The 19,243-nt window shown below is 41.1% G+C and overlaps 1 protein-coding gene across 2 annotated transcripts in view; it reads right to left on the bottom strand.

Moving 5' to 3' along the window:
- The window catches only part of DIAPH2 (diaphanous related formin 2), a 415,247-nt gene that overhangs the window by 330,268 nt on the left and 65,736 nt on the right, over positions 1-19,243 (bottom strand). For both annotated transcript variants that reach the window (XM_058154563.1, XM_058154564.1), the window contains 5 exons: positions 18,808-18,947; positions 7,387-7,461; positions 7,221-7,290; positions 3,967-4,103; positions 2,157-2,265 (listed from right to left, as the gene is read on the bottom strand). In XM_058154563.1, coding sequence (XP_058010546.1) covers positions 2,157-2,265; positions 3,967-4,103; positions 7,221-7,290; positions 7,387-7,461; positions 18,808-18,947 — 531 coding nt within the window. The remainder of the gene's footprint in view (positions 1-2,156; positions 2,266-3,966; positions 4,104-7,220; positions 7,291-7,386; positions 7,462-18,807; positions 18,948-19,243) is intronic.

The following is a 19,243-nucleotide window of genomic DNA, read 5'->3' as shown; positions in this document are numbered from 1 at the left end:
CACGTATGTGTGACGGGAACCTTTACCTTTATTGCATTTAGAGATGAGGGCCTGCTTTGGCTTTAAGCTGTTAAAGCAAATAGGGACACTCTTACATATTATTGTTAATTTTATTTACTGTTAAATTTTATTTATGGTTGCAGACCATTTTTTTGTATTCATTGGAAGGGCAAGCATGAATAGAAATGACACTGCCTGCCCCAGAGCTATCCTTCAGATGAGAAAAGGGATATCACTGCATCGTAACCCGACCTCTGGAGAACCTAATCTTCCCAGCTGGTTCCTCGTAGCCACTCCAAGTTTTCATATTGTCATGTCAAGATTACAGAAATAATTCTTGTCTTATGGACTTAACCTTACAAGACAGAAGTCACAAACTCAATCATTATCTCATTCAGATGGTGGCACTCTAAGGCTTGTAGTGATTCATGTCTCAGGGAAAGAAAAGACTTGCTCTTTGAACAGTAACTAACCATCCAAAGATGGTTCTATATATATATATATATATATATATATATATATCCTCCTGGAATCTTCCATTCATAATTACAAGGAAGCCATGGGCCTTTAGTGCACCCAAAATGGTTGTGAGTCTTCCTTATGAGAAGGTGGTTGGTGGTCTCTGAGCTTGGTTGTTTCCTTGCAGATCTTTCATTATTTAACCTACCATATTTTTCAGAGTATAAGACGCACCCCCCCCAAAAAAAAAAGAGGCTGGAAATTTGAGTGTCTCTTATACTCCAAATGTAGCTTTTTCGAAGCTTTTTTTTCAGCCTTAATGAAGAGCTAGTGAGTGAAGCGATCTTCCGCACTTTGCCTGCTCCCTCTGATTCTCAGCTGTGTTTTAGAAGCTTTTTTTTTCAGCCCTAATGAGACAGTAGCGAGTAAAGCAATCTCCGTGCTTTGCCTGCTTTTCTCATTGCTGCTCCCTCTCAGCTGTGCTTTAGAAGGTGTTTTTCTTCCCTAACGAGGTGCTAGCGAGTGAAGCGATCTTCTGAGCTTTGCCTGCTTTTCTCATCGCTTCTCTCTCCAAAGATCACCTGTCTTTAGAAGCTGTTTTTTATCCCCAAACAGGAGATAAAAAGTGTGTGCACGCACTCAAAACCAAGAAACTAATGTGCTGATGTTGACCAGACTAAGGACGCTAGCCAGATGAATACCTGGTAGGCAGATTTTTTTTTCTTATTTTCCTCTCCAAAAACAAAGCTGTGTCTTATACTCCAGTGCGTCTTATACACCAAAAAATATGGTAGGTAATATCATCAGTGCACTCCAAGCTCAGGGAGCAACAACATAACCCCTCATTTCAACTACAAATATTCTTGTCAGGGTTCCAAGTAACACCCCCAATGAAAGAAGACTATGAGGCTAGAAGTTCCTCAAAGTTCCATTTTTATTAGAGATGTCATATTGGCACACCTGGGAAAACCCAAATCTGAAAGTTTCCAGGTTTTCCCCATCCAAAAGAAAGTCCAGGTCCCTTTCCCCTGAACCCACATGTCCATGGTGTGGTCCAATCAATGCACCATCCCAACTGGAGATGCCTCCCAGTCACGCCACTCCAGGTGCAGGGCAGAATGTCCTTGACTCTCATAGAAAGGAATGTTATTATGGCTAGATGTCTCTGCAACTACATGCAATCCCCCCTCCAATTTCCCACAGCACTAAACATGGCAGCCCTGAAGATCCAAAGTAAAAAGATGGCCTCCAGGGCTGACAATTCTCCTTTATAAATCTTCTTTATACACAAAACTCTGGAAAAAAAATGATTTCAGAGAAGCATTTTGGAAAAGTATGTAAAGATTGTCTGCATGGACCGAAAATTTATATTCTAAAATATGCTGTTCTGCATAGATAAAAGAGAAGCATTTATTTTTATAATTCTAGGCATTCATAAACAGTGTTTTTTTTTAAGTCAGTAAAGAGTGAATTTCTGTTTCAAATGTGTTTATGTAGAATATAAAGAAAGATTATCAGACTTTTTTTTTACAGAGATTTGAGATGAATATTTACTCGGGATTTGAAACTTCTACCCAAAACAAGGTCACAGGAACCAAAATTATCTCCAGCCATTTTAAACGTTTTTGATGCAGCTAGTAATTAAAATGCATTGTTGCCTAATCTAATTGTCTAAATTGTAATCCAAGAAATCCCACCTGTAATTGCAGAGCTTCGTGATTTTCGAGCCCCTCCACTATGTTAGCAAATCGTTCTCCATTATTTCTCTCAGCTGCAATTGTTATAGCTCCTAAAATTTTGTCGAGCCTGTAACGAGATTTATTTCAATGGGTTGTAAAGATATGCACGTACTTTAACAGACTATTCAAAAATCACAGGCCCTTTTTTTGCCTCTTTGGTAGCAAATTGATTTAAAAACTAACACCTAAAAAGCAATCTGCTACTAATCAAGGAAATAAATCGTTTGAGTTTGCTTGCTGTTCCTTCGATTCTTAAATAAAGTCAGATTGTTTAAGGTTTGGATCCTTAAGTAACTAACTTGAAAAACTTCATGGGAGAAAAATGAGTCTATTCCTCCTTGCAGCTTTCTATGCTTGCATTCAAAAATTACTCCAAATCAAATAAAATACCCCTAGCCTTGTTGCAAGAGATGATAGCAATTGGGATTGGACTGTCTGTCACTAAGTGATGCAGCTGCAAAGTATGATGTCATGTGATAGCACTTATTAACGATGGCAATTCTGGCCAGCATCGGTTACCATCATTAAGTGACTATCGCAATACCCCACGGTCACATGATCACGATTTGCAACCTTCATTGCTGGCTTTTCACAAGCAAAGTTAACGGGGAAGCCAGCAGGTTACCAATCACTAAGCGAGGACATCAGTTGATTTCTGATTTCTCGCCGGCTTTGCTTGTGAAAAGCCAGCAATAGAGCTTGCAAATTGTGATCATGTGACCATGGAGTACTGCGATAGTCAGAATTTCAAACCCTGGTCATAAACACCACTCATTCAGCACTGTCACAAGTTTGAACGGCCGCTGAACGAATGGTTGTGAAACAAGGACCACCTGCTCATCCATATGCTGCTCTCTAGCAATTTGTACAAGTTCTCTTTGATCTAGGACAGGGGTGTCAAATTCAAGGGTGCATAGATCTGGCCCATGGGGCTGCCCTGGGAACAGCAAAGGACTGGCCCACAGTGCCTCTGCCAGTAAAAACGGAGCTCAGGAGGGCTGCGTGCGGCTCACCACAAGCTCCATTTTTGCTATCAGAGGGGTGCAGAAGGCCATTGCGGCTGAAAACAGGGTCTAGGAGCCTGTTTCACTAGCAGAGCGCTCGCCCCACCACAGGCGCCCCCGACACGAGTGACATCATGTTGGCCATGCCCACCTCGGCCCCCTGAGGTCAAGCACAACCTTGATGCAGCCCTCAGTGAAAACGAGTTTGACACCCCTCATCTAGGAGAGAGCAGATGTGTTTATCCTCCAGATGTGTAGTCATAAAAGAACTCTTCAATCTCTTTGGAAGTCAAGGGCCAAGAGGAAAGATATGGAGATCAGCATATTAAAGCAAAACTAAACTGATAATGGCAGAGGTTACCCTAAAAGTAGGGTTCATGCATTTATTTAATTAATTAAATACACTTAACACTTCTGTTAAAGGGGCTTAGTGGCTAAGACGCTGAGCTTGTCGATAAAAAGATTGGCAGTTCAGCGGTTCAAATCCCTAGTGAGCTCCTGTTACTTGTCCCAGCTTCTGCCAACCTAGCACTTCGAAAGCATGTAAAAAAATGCAAGTAGAAAAATAGGGAACACCTTTGGTGGGAAGGTAACAATGTTCCGTGCACCTTTGGCATTGAGTCACGCCTGCCAGAGGACCATGGAGACGTCTTCGGGCAGCGCTGACTCTTTGGCTTTAAAATGGAGATGAGCACCACCCCCTAGAGTTGGGTATGATTATATGTGCGAGGGGAACCTTTACCTTTAATCGTTCCGTTACTTACATGTTTTCTTCTCCAACGATACAAATGGCAGAGAGTATTTTCACTGTTTCAGTCATCATGTTTGGTTGCTTTGGATCAATTGCTCTGGCAAGTAAGAGAAGGCTTCGTTCATCTCCCAATATTCTTTGTAGTCCATACTTGGTTGGAGGAAGGAATGGTTTAAAAGATATGAGATTGCAGCACACTCAATCTTCAAGGCTTACAATCCCTAAACAAAGCTCATCAATTAAAAAGGTTCTGAATAAGCCAGATTTGGGGAGATGGGAGTATGGCAGCAACCATAAAAGCTAACAACCCCGGTTGTATAAACAGAGGCATAGAATCAAAATCACGTGAAGTATTAGTACCACTTTATAAATCCTTAGTAAGGCCACACCTAGAATACTGCATCCAGTTTTGGTCACCACATGACAAAAAAAGATGTCGAGACTTTGAGAAAAGTGTAAAGAAGAGCAACTAAGATGATTAAGGGCCTGGAGACAAAAACATGAAGAACAGTTGCAGGCCAGTCTAGAGAAAAGGACTAGGGGTGACATGGTAGCAGTATTCTAATATTTGAGGGGCCGCCACAAAGAAGAGGGGGCCATCTTATTTTCCAAAACACCAGAAAGCAAGGCAAGAAACAATGGATGCAAAATAATGAAGGAAAAAAGAAAACCTGAAATTGAGGAGAAACTTCTTAAGGGTGAGGACAATTAACCAATGGAACAGAAGTTGCCTTCAGAAGTTGAAGGTGCTTCGTTACTGGAGGTTTTTAAGAAAAGATTGGGCAAACACCTGTCTGAAATGGTATAGGGTCTGCTTCTTGAGCAGGGGTTTGGACTAGAAGATATCCAAAGTCCCTTCCAGCTCTATTCTGATTGATTGAGGTTCAAGTATCTATGCGACCTCATCTTTGTGTTATGGCTTCTTTGTCCATTCCACAGCCCAATTCAGACGTCCGATGTACCAGGTTTGAACACTCTTCCAGGATACCTGAAAGATCAGCTTCTTCCTTTTTATATTTCCCAGATCTTGGGTTGTCCAAGATGTCCCATCTGAAGGCTACTTAATAAAGTTAACCGCTCCAATTACGGAAAGTCATTTTTAGTTAAAGACTTGCCTGCAGCTTTTTTTTAATGTTCCATTCGGCAGGCATTTTTAATGTGTGATTTATAACGATAAAGAGAACCCCTCCGGCCCACTAGTCCATGCTTAGTTTAATCAGCTCTAATCTTATCTTATCTTGTATCTATCTATCTATCTATCTATCTATCTATCTATCTATCTATCTATCTATCATCTATCTACCTATTATCTATCTATCTATCTTACCAGGCTCTAGGTTGACTCAGCCTTCCATCCTTCCAAGGTGGGTAAAATGAGGACCCAGATGGTTGGGGGTAATAAGCTGACTCTATAAACCACTTAGAGAGGGCTGTAAAGCACACTGTGAAGTAGTATACAAGTCTAAGTGCTAATACTAAATGGCCAGAGATGATACGCCAAAACATGACATTATCCCCAATTTCTTACGGGACCGCCTGCTGTTACCTCATGCCTCCCACCGACCCGTACACTTGCACAGAGAGGGACATCTCAGGGTGCCGTCCACCAAACAATGTCGGCTGGCGGCCCCCAGGGGAAGATCCTTCTCTGTGGGGACTCCTACTCTTTGGAATGAACTTCCCCCGGGTTTGCGTCAAATATCTGACTTTCGGACCTTTCGCCGCAAATTGAAAACATACTTGTTTGTTCGCGCGGGGCTTTCTTAGACTGTTTAGATTTTGAATTTAAATTTTATTTAAGTTTTAAATTGGGGTTTTTAGATTTTAAATATTTTAATTTTCCGGCCAAATTGTATAATAAGTTTTTTAATTTAGTTTTTAATTGTACATTGTTTATTTTTATCTTGGCTGTACACCGCCCTGAGTCCTTCGGGAGAAGGACAGTTTAGAAATCTAATAAAATAAATAAATAAAATAAATAAAATAAAATTTCGAAGAACATTTTTCTCAAAATTGATCATGTGAAGCTATAGTCTTGCCCAGGTTGTTCTCAATCAGCATTACACAACAGCTTCATCCTATCGCATCAATGGAGGAATTGATGGAGAGAACGGAGTCTCGCCAAGTTCAACGAAACATACTTTTTTTAAAAAAAGGACAGGTTTCTAGAAAAAAGAAATCCCCCCTATGCAGAAAATGCCTAGTATACTGGGAAAAAAGATGAGGTATCTATTAAAGTATTGCAAATGTGTATTTTGGCTATGCTTATCAGGGAGATAATTCTATTTCATGATGGAAATACAGCTTGAATGCTACATAGCTTGTCATTTCCCTGCCTGTGTTCTCTTAATGCCATCTTTTTTTTTTTTTTAATGGGAAAAAAAAATTTCCCAGAAAATTAAATGTCTAAGTCTTGCCAGAGATAGATTAACAACATGGAAGTAAAACCAGAAGGACATTTTGGTTTCTCTGATGTTTTTTTTTTCTTTCTGAATTTAAAAATACACTGAGAACAATTCAAGTAGTTCAAGGTATTGCCATATTTCCATTACCCTCGCATAGCCCCTTACACCTTCTTCCCAAAATTAAAGCACTCTGACATCACTAAATTTGGCCTCCGAGGTTCACAAGGAGGTTGGAGAGATTTATCCAAAGTTGGGTTACTCATACAAGTTTTACTTTTTTTTACGATTATTATCTTGGGATCCGTATCACAGAAGCTTTGTAATGAGCAGAAGGAGTTGACCTTGGAGGTCAGGAAGAACAGCTGCTTCCTAGACAATAATCAGATAAAAGAAACCTGAGTTTGGGGCAGAGCTGTAACCTGAAGAAGAAAAATCTCTGACGAGACCTTCCCTAGTTTTCACGAAGATAAAGGAGGGGGGAAGAGGCATTGCAAGATTCTGTTACTATATCTTTCTAATAAAAGTAATATTAGCCTGCATGACTTCAGCTTCCTAGTCTGGAAGAGCTGACCTTTAAAATAATGTGAGTTTGGGGGTTTTTTTCCCCCCAAGTTCTCAGAAGAAAAGAAAATGCTTCAGTATACTTGGTGCAGTTCTGAAGCCTTGAAATAACATATGAATTGGTTTTGCCTTATTCCAAATTCTTTGCATGCGGCAATGTTAAACTACAGGCAAACCATCATCATTAGCAGATCAAATTTCCATTTCATTAAAGTCATATCTTTCTTTAAACGCAGTCATTCATTACCAGTTCAAGTGAACCTATCTGAAGGAGAGGAGAGGAAAGGGCTGAAATTCCTACCTTATTATTCATAAAAGCTTTGAGGCACTGTATAAGCTTATGTTGATTTTTCTTGTCAATACTTTCTTGCCTGAAAATTAATAATAATAACATTAACGGACGGTTCTATATTAATCACTCTTTTTTTTTGCTTCCCCTTATTATTTCTTATAGGTTTTATACTTACTGTCTCTTATCAAGGAGTTTTTCAAGGACATCCAGGAGAAGCCCAAGGCCTTCATGTCCAAAATTGTTAACCCAACTGTAAAAAAAAAGAAAAAAAGAAAATTGCAAATTAATTCATGCTTGCTCCTACACACATGCACATTCTGATGACTGATTATTGCTTACAGTTAGGACTTCCTGCATAGCCTCTGCAGATGTTGAGCTTCCATATTTAACAATCAGAGTTAACATAAATTTGTACTCAAAATATAAGAGGCATCATTGACTTAACAACCACCAGCATTACAAATGGAAAGTCCAGACTTTAATCAAGGGAACAGAATAGCGGAATGACAACGTTGGAAAGGACCTTGGTGGTCTTCAAATCCAACCCCCTTGTATAGGGTTCGTTCATTCATTCATTCATTCATTCATTCATTCATTCATTCATTTGTCAACAAGTACAAGTAACAGTGTGTGTATGTATGTATATGTATGTATGTATATATATATATATATATATATATATATATATATATATATATATATATATATATATATATATATGTGTGTCTTTGGTTGTTCGGGTTTTCTCCCGTGTAAAATTGGAAGTGTCTTGGCGACGTTTCAACGAAGTCTCATTCGTCATCTTCAGGCTTCAGCTTGTGCTTCTGGGAGCAATGTGTGATCGCAGCTGTTTCTTCCTTTTAACTGCTAGTGGGGTTTGAACTGATTGGGTGGGAGCTTGGCTGTGCTCTGATTGGATGGGGTTTTCTGTGCTCTGATTGGCTGGGGTGTGTCCTGTGTTGGTGGGGGCTTGGTTGTGCTCAGTCTAGTCTGTGCTGCAGGGGGATTTGAGCTGGTGAGCTGCATAGCTGTTGTTTGGCTTTGTGGTCGTGCTACATCTTCATAGTGGGTGTCAGTCTGCTGCATGAATGGATTGGAGGGGTTTGAAATGGCTAATGTTGCAGCTGCGGTCTGGCTTCTGGTCCTTGGTCGTGCTTCATGATCAGTGTGGGTTTGGGTCTGCTTTCTGGGTGGATGTGTGGTGGTGACATCCTGTGTGGACCTTGTGAGTGTGGGTCTGGTGTCATTCCTCGTGTTAGGGACTCGTTTGTCAATAAAGGCGGGTTTCCAAATGGCTGGTAGGTGGGAGGTGTCATCTCGTTTGTTCATGCTGTGTGGGCGTTTTTCTATCTCAATGGCTTCTCTGATTATTCTGTTGTTAAAGTGTTCAGTTTTGGCGATAGTTCTGGTCTTTTTAAAGTCAATATCATGTCCTGTGACTTTAAAGTGTTGGACCAGGGAAGAAGTTGGTTCCTCTTTTTTGAATGAGTTCTTGTGTTCTTCAATGCGTGCACTTATTCTTCTGTTGGTTTGTCCAATGTATGTGGTGGGGCAGGCGGTGCATGGGATTTCATATACTCCTTGATTTTCTAACTCAATTTTGTCTTTGGGGTTTCTTAGGATGGTGGATATTTTTCTGTTTGTGCAGAATGCTGTCTTGATGTTGTGTTTGTGGAGGATCTTGCTGATTCTGTCTGTGGTGCCTTTTATATATGGGAGGAGGGCTGTGCCGTTTTCTTGTTCTCTGTCTTGGATTTTAGTGGGGGGTTCTTTTCGGATTAGCTTGGTAATCTTATTTGTTTGGAATCCATTGGATGTTAGTACATTAGTGAGAGTGTAGTTCGGTTTTAGGTGTTGTTCATCAGCTAAGCATTTTGTTCTGGAGATGAGTGTCTTGGCTACGGAGTTGATCTGTGCTGGGTGGTGGTGTGAGAGTGCGTGCAGATAGCGGTTTGTGTGTGTTTTCTTCTGGTAGATGGTGTGTCCTAGGGAGCCATTGGGTTTTCTGTAGACTAAGACATCCAGGAAGGAAGTTGGTTATTAACTTCTGTTTCCATGGTGAACTGTATTTTGGGGTGTAGGCTATTGAGGTGTGTGAGGAAGTTGTCAAGTTTTTCTTTCCCGTGTGGCCAGATTATGAAGGTGTCGTCTACATATCTGAGCCAGAGTTTGGGTTTGTGATCAGATTTTTCTAGTGCTTGGGTTTCAAAGTGTTCCATGTAGAGATTGGCAATGACAGGTGAGAGGGGTGATCCCATGGGTGCTCCTTCTACTTGTTTGTATTTTTGTCCATTATAGATGAAGTATGTGTTGGATAGGCAGTGGTTGGTCAGATCTAGGATGTGCTTGGGGGGGTTATATTTGTTTTGGATAGCTGTCAAGGCTTCTTTGATTGGCACTTGGGTGAAGAGGGATATGACATCAAAGCTCACGAGTAGGTCGCTGGGCTGTAAGTTTTGTTTCTTTATGATCTCTATGAACTGGAATGAGTTTTTACGTGTGAGGTGATGGATTCTGCATAGGGCTGTAGTTGTTTGGCAGAAATTTGGCTAGGTTTTGTAGAGGTGAGCCTATGGAGCTGACTATGGGTCTGAGTGGGGTTCCTTCTTTGTGTATCTTGGGAGGCCATAGAGCTTAGGGCATCTGGATGATTTCTCTGGGAATGATTGTTTGTTGGATTTCTTCGCTGATGGGGGAGGCTTTTATTTTGGATCTAGTGGTTTTTTCTAGGTAGGTGGTGGGGTCTGTGTTTAGGGGCTTGTATGCAGGGTCTTGGAGTAGGTTGGTTAATTTGGTTTGGTAGTCAGATGTGTTCATAACCACCGTGGCGTTGCCCTTGTCTGCTGGTAGGATTATTATGCTGGTATCTTTTTTCAGGTTAAGTAGTGCTGTCTGTTCCTCTTTGGGTAAGTTGCTTTTGGGTGGCTTGCTGGTGCAGAGGATGTTGGAGATCTCGAGTCTGATTTTGTTAGCATCATCGGGGTTGATTTTGGTCAGGCTGGTTTCAACTCCGCATATAATGGTTTCGGTGGGGATGTATTTGGGAGTGACTGCAAAGTTGAACCCTTTGGAAAGGACATCGGTTTCAGCTTTGGTGAGGATCCTATCTGAGATGTTATGCACTGTTTGTTTCATGTGTTGCTGTGAGGGTGGAGGGGTTTGTTTCTGGCGTTCTTGTAGTCTTCGGAGTTTGTTGGTGTGCGTGTCTGTCTTGAGGGTGGTCTGTGTTTCGGCCCTCCAGACGGCAAGTTGTTTGGATTTGTCCCAAAGTGCAGGGTGCATCTTGTTGCTGAGTTTGAGGTGAAGTGTGAGGAGATCTTTGTTGATTTGATCTAGGAGGAATCTTTTTGTGTGAAGTTCATTTCTGATTAAGGCCAATTCTGTTCTTTTTAGGATGCGTTTGGTGGCTGCAGAGTTGGAGTGGAATTTCAATTGGAAGCATTTGGGGATTAAATTTTGATCGCGGCAGTTTCAGAGGAATGCGAGGTCACATAAAATATATATATATATATATATATATATATATATATATATCTATTTATATATATATATATATAGAGAGAGAGAGAGAGAGAGAGAGAGAGAGAGAGAGAGAGAGAGAGAGAGACATGGACACATGAAAAGAATTTGGCACAAATAAAAGGATATAAATAAGCAAAACATAGCCATAAACACAGAAAACAAGTACATAAGAATGGGAACAGTAAGACAGGGATGGTAGGCACGCTGGTGCGCTTATGCACGCCCCCTTAGGGACCGCTGAAGAAACGTGAAAGGTCCACGGTAGACAGTTTATGGTAAAAGGTATGGGGGTTAGAGAGACTAACAACAGGATCAGGTAGCGAGTTCCAGACATTTACTACTCTATTGCAGCAGTCATATTTCCTATAATCAAGGTTTCCTACAATTGAGGTTTCCTCAAGCAGGAAATCCTATACCACTTCAGACAAAATGGCTGTCAACAAAACGTTAAAAATTTACGATAGTTATGTAGTTACTTACTTACATCTATATTACATTAAGGTCAGCAAAATGTCTTTACAATCCCCAAGGCACGTCACAACTTTTGAGCACCCCCTAAAGTTTGGAAATTGAAAGTTGAAACATTTGACATGCCCTACGTTGTCCAATGTCCTCTCAGAAACCCCACTGAAACATTCACAACTTCTAGAGGCAAGCCGTTCCACTGATTGTTCTCCTTGCCAGGAAATTTCTCCTTAGTTCTAGGTTGGTTTTCTCTTTTATTTTATTTTTTTCTTTTTCATCCATTGCTTCTTGTCCAGCCTTCATATCACCCCTAGTCTTTCCTGCTGGTTTGACTGCAGCTGACCACCCTCTGAAGGCTAGGTCAGTCTTAGTCTACCTATTTTCAACAGGTGAAGGAGAGGCCAGTCTAGCCAGCCTCAGGAGGGTGAGGGCAAGACCAGTCAACTGAACTTCCAGGTGGTGCAGCAGCACCCCAGTGTCCATAAATCTCATTATTGCATGGACTCATGATTCACATGTTGGATGCATTTGGTATGTTTGCCCCTTTGAAGTACATAGGTTCAAACATTGTTCCCCTCTGATGCACCATTTCAGCCAGTTAACAGTTACAGACATGAGAGTTATGGTAATATATAGGTAATATATAGATACAGAAAATGTGTGTGTGGGAGACGACTTCCGGTGTCCAGCGGCAACGGTCGTCTGGAGGCTTCTCCTGCCTCCAGTGCCCGAATCCGGCCGCCGCCGAGGCCCTCAGGGGCCAGGTGTTCCGAAAAGGACACCTGCCGCACGGACGGCTCGCCAGGGGTCTCCCAGCCGACATACAGGACTGTGGGGACCGATGCTGGCGCGTCCTAGGCTCGGCGGGGTTAGGAGGCCACAGGCCACGGCCATTACTTTGGTCGTCGCCTGGGCCGCTGTGCCCGGTGACACCGGGCTTTGATTTATAACTGCAGCAGCCTGGTGGTGAACAGGAACGGAGAAGAATTGAGGAATGGAGAAGGAAGGGATATCGGTAACGCGAGTGGAGTGCTCCGGAGTGCGGGGGTTTTCTCCCCTGCGGTTGGAAGGAGCACGAGTCATTCTGGAGAGAGGAGAACTTAAAATAAGAAGATTACCGGTTTTGTGGAGCTCTGGAGAGAAGAGGTGATGGAGAAATTTAGGAGGGAGGGGTTTGAGGCCCCTCCTCTGGGGAACAGTGGTGGAGTCCAGCCCGCCTTCACTATGAGAATCTTGATGACATCACTTCCCTTCGGCTTCCTGGTTGACTAACTGTACTCTGGACTCGTTGCTCCTGTGAGTGCCCCCTGGTGGATCCGGAGGAAATTACAAGGATACTGTGCTTGCCTGAGGATTTTGAATTTTTTTTTCAAATGGCAAAAGGTCAGAGACCAACTGCTGGAGAGATGGAGAATTTTGGAAAAGTTATCTAATATGGACAAGAAATTGGATGATTTGCAAAGAGGCCAAACGGAAATAAGAGTAGAAATTGTGACTATCCAAAAGGATTTAAAGGATACTCAACAAGTCTCAGCAGAAAACAAGCAGAAAGTGGAAGGTCTGGAGGGTGAGATGCGGGCAGTGCAGAAAAGAGAGGAGACGACAGGCAATGCTGTGCTTGGACTACAGATGGATAAAATGTCTTATTTCCTTAGGTTTCAAAATTTGGAAGAAGTGGACCAAGAAGATTTGAGAGATGTTGTGACTAAATTGTTGGGAGAATTTCTTGGGAGAGGTGTTGATTTCATGAATTGGGATGTGGATCGAGTTTATAGAGTTAATTCACAATATGCACGCACGCATGCAGTTCCCAGAGAGGTTCATGTCAAATTTGTGAGAAGAGAGACGAGAGATGAAATTCTTAGAAAACATAGGAGTGGGGCACTGATTTACAGGGGCAGGGAGATAGCCATTCTGAGGCAGATTCCCAGACAGGTACGTGAAATGAGAAAGAAATATTACTTTTTGTCAAGCAAATTGTACCAGAAGGAGTGGGCTTCAGATGGCTGATGCCAGAGGGATTGATGATTTTCCGGGAGGGCATTACGAAAAAATTAGTACAATTGCGGAGGCTACGGCCTCGTGGAGGAACACAAAGCCCTCCTGGAATCAGATGACCCAGGAATTGAAGAAGGGAGGTTATAGACCATGGGCGGAGGCTGCCGCTGTTGCGGCCCTGAGTTTCATACAGAGTAAGTGAAAATATTAAAAAATTTACAGAGATATTTTTCTGATAGAACCCAACAATACCAAATTCAGCTGTATGTTAAAAGGAAATTTCAAAGTCAGCCGAACAAAGACAGCGGCTGAAACTACAGAAAGCAATTGAGAGCACCAAAATATAGATAAGCCGAAGCATCGCCCTTTAACAAAAAAGGACAATGAAGAGTAAAAAAAAAAAAACAACTACAAGGGAAAGTATGGGGAAAGTTTAATGTAGCCTTGCAAAACAGAGATAACGCTCACTGGTGAGAAGAATGCTACAGCAATTAATAGGCACATGGCAATGATGCCTTTGGTGTCTTAAATACTCAACAATACACACAGTTTCGAGCAACTCTCAAAAATAGGTCTCCAAGGATTCAAATCACCTTTCTCTACCTTTATTTTGGAAGTTACATTTCAAAATCATGTTTACTCAAAGTTAGGAGGTAGTTGATTGAGTAACGGATCCTATCCACCTCCAATCAATCCTAACCCTCCCCAGGTGTCTTTAAACATTAATGTTTGGTTTAAATTTATTTATCTTTTAATGTACATGTATACATACACTGAGTGCAAAGGTTGGCTTGAAACTCAACATTAAGAAAACTAATGTTGCATCCCGCTCTCTCAATTCCTGACAGATAGATGGGGAAGGAAATGGAGGTAGTGACAGATTTTATTTTCCTGGGCTACATGATCACCGCAGATGAGGACTGCAGCCAAGAAATTAAAAGACACTTGCTCCTGGGGAGGAAAGCTATGGCAAATTCCTTTGCCAACGAAAGAACATATAGTCAAGGCGATGGTTTTCCCAATTGCAATGTATGGCTGTGAAAGTTGGACCATAAGGAAGCTGAGCGCCAAAGAATTGAAGCCGTTGAACTATGGTGCTGGAGAAGACTCCTTGGACTGCAAGGTGAAAAAACAAGTCAGTCCTAGAAGAGATCAACTCTGACTGCTCTTTAGAAGGCCAGATCCTGAAGATGAAACTCAAATACTTTGACCACCTAATGAAAAGGAAGGAATCCTTGGAGAAGAGCCTAATGCTGGGAAAGATTGAGGGCAAAAGAAGAAGGGGACGGCAGAGAAGGAGGTGGCTGGATGGAGTCACTAAAGCAGTCGGCGTGAGCTTAAATGGACTCCAGAGGATGGTAGAGGACAGGAAGGCCTGGAGGAATGTTGTCCATGGGGTTGCAATGTGTCGGATACAACTTTGCAACTAACAACAACAATACATACATTTTTATGACTGCAAGCCACCCAGAGTTACCCTGTAATAAGATGGGCGGCCAATATTTTTTATAAATTAAAAAATAATAATAATTACATGTTGATTTCCTTTGTTCCCTTCACCACAATCAGCAAAAGAAAAGGATTCTTAGAAGTAGATTTTCTACAGTTCAAATGTGATGAATACTGCATATGGTTAGGTCCAGTGAGGAAACAGAATGTATTTTTCAAACAAACAATAAATGGCAATTAATGTCAAATGGAATAACCCCAGACCGGGCATCCCTGTTTGTAAATAAAACGGGTCAAAAATGAAAATCTTTATTACTTCCTTTCTACTGGAGCATGAACAATACTACCAAGCATGGCAAAGAATGATTACAGAGGGTACCTTGGTGAGTTATTTCAGATATATTAAGATTTATTGCATAATTTACTTAACGTCTCTGGGTAGGACCTGCTTTTAAAAGCTCTGTGTAATGAACTTATTTTCCATCCATCTATGTATATTTTCATGTGGTTTATTTATTTTCAGCTGTTCTTCGGTTGCCAGGGAGTTAAGATGTCACAGTAAAATTTGAATTTTGGTTTTATTATAACATTCTCCTTAAATGTTTTGGACAAAATGGGAGGCACTATTCCTTTAGGAGATGTATTGTTCCTGTTTAATATCTAACTTCAAGAAATCAGTGTTATTTCTTCCAAAACATAATGTGACAAAGAGAAGAAACAGTAACGAAAATATGAATTCAATACAACAGCAATGAAAATACAAGTGATCTATACATTAATAATTGGAAATGAATGTCATTTCCAATGGCCACTAAAAATATAGTATGGCTTCCATAACAGCCACGTCACAAGCATAAAGCTGTCCTGTTTTAGCTGTAATTATTAATTAAATTTATAAGTCACCCAATTTTCCATGACTCTGGGCAGTTAGTCCAGGCAGAAGACATTCTATCCCATGCTATTATGTTGATAATGACTTTAGCTCCTGAAAATAATATGATATATTCAGTCCTTCATAATTTAGTAATGGTATACCAGAAAACTATTCCCTTGTATAATTTCTGTATTTTTAGATATATATTTTTATTCATTTGTGCTTCATTCATTTATCTTTATCTGTTTTCTATTTGGTTTATAGATTTTTCTCCAAAAAGTGTTTTTAAAAATCTATTATGCAGGACCTCCTGAACTTTTCCAGAGGAAAACCACTGAATGAGAATTGGAAACAAGAATGTTATGGGAATACACAATACTCGTCTCAAGATCTGAGTTTATTTCCTAGTCTCTCTGCCTGCATATTTTAAGCTCATGTGCTTGAGTTGCATAGTTTCTTTGTTTGCTTGAAAATAGGCAGCAATTCTCAGAATAACAATGTGCTTCTGTATATTTTACAGCAACTCTTTGATCATACAAGTATAAGCAGAATATGCTATTTTCCATGTAAAAATTATTGCTAGGCAATGGAGTCATACAACACTTATTCTAGTATCAACTACCTACCCCAAAAATGAATACAGAAAAGTCACATAGAAAGAAATATTGTCTGTTTGTCTGTCTGTCTGTCTTTCATCTATCTATTTATCTATCTATCTATCTATCTATCTATCTATCTATCTCTCTCTCTATCTATCTATCTATCTATCTATCATTTATCTATCTATCTATTTCATCAGGCTCAAGGTTGACCTAGCCTGCAAACCTTCCAAGGTCGGTAAAATGTGAACCAGATTGTTGGGGGAAATATGATGACTCTATAAACTGCTTAGAACGGGCTGTAAAGCATTGTGAAGCGGTATATAAGTCTAAGTGTTATGGCTATCATCTATCTATCTATCTATCTATCTATCTATCTATCTATCTATCTATCTATCTATCTATCTGTCTGTCTGGACTGACAATAAATTAGTTACTCAGAAAAAGGTAAAGGTTCCCCTTGTGTGCTAGTCGTTTCTGGCTCTAGGAGGCAGTGCTCATCTCCGTTTCTAAGCCAAAGAGCCAGCGCTGTCTGAAGACGTCTCCGTGGTCATGTGGCCGGCATGATTAAATGCCAAAGGTGCACGGGACGCTGTTACATACCCGCCAAAGGTGGTCCCTATTTTTCTACTTGCATTTTTTACGTGCTTTCAAACTGCTAGGTTGGCAGAAGCTGGGACAAGTAACAAGAGCTCGCCCCGTTCTGCGGCGCTAGGGATTCGAACCGCTGGATTGCCGACCTCTTGATCGACAAGCTCAGCATTTTAGCCACTGAGCCACCAAGTAAAAAAGGGGACTTGAATGACCTGCAATGGTTCACTAAAGCATAACTAGTTTAGTCCAGAAGCCTATTCATAATCTTCGTTTCCTGGATAAATACATGGGAAAATCCAACACGGATAGAATTCCATTTAGGGTTAGGATTGGATTTGGAGAGGAGAGGAGAAAGAAAAAAAAAATCACACATAGATTCGCAGAGGCTGTGGGGGCTTCTTACAATCCCCCTTATTTTCATTTCCTGGATAATCCATGGGAAATGCTAACAGGAAACGGAGTTGCTTTTCAACTTCCTGTTTAAGAGAGGGGGTTTTTTAATTTTATTTTTAGTTGCATTTATATCCCGCCCTTCTCCGAAGACTCAGGGCGGCTTACACTGTGTCAAGCAATAGTCTTCATCCTTTTGTATATATATATATATACAAAGTCAACTTATTGCCCCCCAACAATCTGGGTCCTCATTTTACCTACCTTATAAAGGATGGAAGGCTGACTCAACCTTGGGCCTGGTGGGACTTGAACCTGCAATAATTGCAAGCAGCTGCTGTTAATAACAGACTGTCTTACCAGTCTGAGCCTTTGCTTTTCGAGAAAGCAGACTGGCCAAAATCCCTTGCATACCAAGTCTGACAGACAGACAGACAGACAGACAGACAGACAGACAGACAGACAGACAGACAGACAGATTTGAGCTGGTTGCTTTTCGAGAAAGCAGACTTTCCAAAATCCCTTGCATACCACGTGAGGCAAACTTGTCAAGCCCAGGTTAATGTATTCCAATTACAAAGTTAAAGACAGCTTGAGGATAGGTTCCGAATGCAACATGGCATAATATTAGCACACCAGCCATATGTTGGTACATATAGAAGTATTCACAGCTTACCCATCAACAGCTTTAATGTTCAGCCCTGTGCCTCATTTACCAGAGGTAAACAACAGGATCGGTCCCTTAAAATCTGAAGCTGAAAAAATAAAGAGCCCTGCCCTCCAATAGCGTTTCAATGAAAGTGGCTTCAATGAAAGTGTACGAACATATCGATTCGTAAGAATGTCTACTGTGTTGGGGCCATTTGTTTTAGTCGCTATCTCGTTTTTAATAGCAATTGCACTTACACTTATATACCACTTCACAGCTCTCTCTAAGCGGGTTTACAGAGTCAGCATATTGCCCCCATCAGTCTGGGTCCTGGTTTTAACAACCTCAGAAGAATGGAAGGCTGAGTCAACCTTGAGCTGGTCAGGATCGAACTGCTGGCAGTGGGCAGAGTTAACAATAGCTATAGCAATAGCCCTTAGACTTATATACCACTTCACAGTGCTTTCAAGCTTTCTCTAAGTGGTTTACAGAGTCAGCATATTGCTCCCATCAATCTGGGTCTTCATTTTACCGACCTTGGAAGGATGGAAGGCTGAGTCAGCCTTGAGCCAGTGAGAATTGAACTGCTGGCAGTCGGCAGAGTTAGCCTACAATACTGCATTCCACAGCTCCTAAGACCTACTACTTGGCAGAGAACTATTTTTTTTTCTTTTAATGATCCAGTAATCCCTTGCATCAGGGTGGAGTCTGGGCAACTGAATGGAGCTGAGTGTTTACTAGCCGGATGCTCTTCCTGTCGCCAATGCAGAGTTCACAGCAGATATATTCTCATTGTGCCCAGAGAGATAAATATCTGCCGCTACCTAGGATCGAGCTCATAGCCTCCTGATTGTGAGGCGAGAGCTACACCTCTAGGCCACCCTGGCAGAGAAACAAATAAATAAGATAATAGAAAGCCAAAAAGAAACTACCCACTGAATATGTGGCTTTTTTGATGTGGTTGGTCTAAATTCTACATTTTGTTTCAACCTGGCATACGGTATTTATCAAATTCCTACTTTGTGACGCTTCTGAGTAACAATTTCCCAAACCTACCTTACTGGATTGCTTGTTAGAGACACCCTCAGCGATTCTAAACAGTTGAGAAGTTTTTCTTCTGAGATACCCGATCGTAGTTCGTGGACATACTCCTGTGATGACAACGTGCACTCGTGTTTATTGTTTTTCAGGCCACCCTAAACGAAAAAAGAAAATCAAGGGATAAACTTTATTTGGGAAACAAGAGTTAATCGACGCATGCAATCAAAGAAAAGCAAGCTATTTCCTCCTGTCTCCAGGCTCCACTTCTTAGTAAGTCCTCTACATTGCCCAACGAACCTAAAACTACATAACTCTGCAGATATAATTACTTACTTAACCAGGCTCAGGATTAGGTTATTGGATTGTACAGTTCCTATTCCTTTCATTTTTTTTACAGACTTATCCTCTCACCCAACTTTAGCTGGGATAAAAGTTAGGACTGAATCAATTT

Source organism: Ahaetulla prasina, chromosome 11, assembly GCF_028640845.1.
Source record: "Ahaetulla prasina isolate Xishuangbanna chromosome 11, ASM2864084v1, whole genome shotgun sequence".
Classification (NCBI taxonomy): domain Eukaryota; kingdom Metazoa; phylum Chordata; class Lepidosauria; order Squamata; family Colubridae; genus Ahaetulla; species Ahaetulla prasina.
Note: the sequence above shows the minus strand (reverse complement) of the source record. Positions and strands in the feature narration are given on the sequence as shown.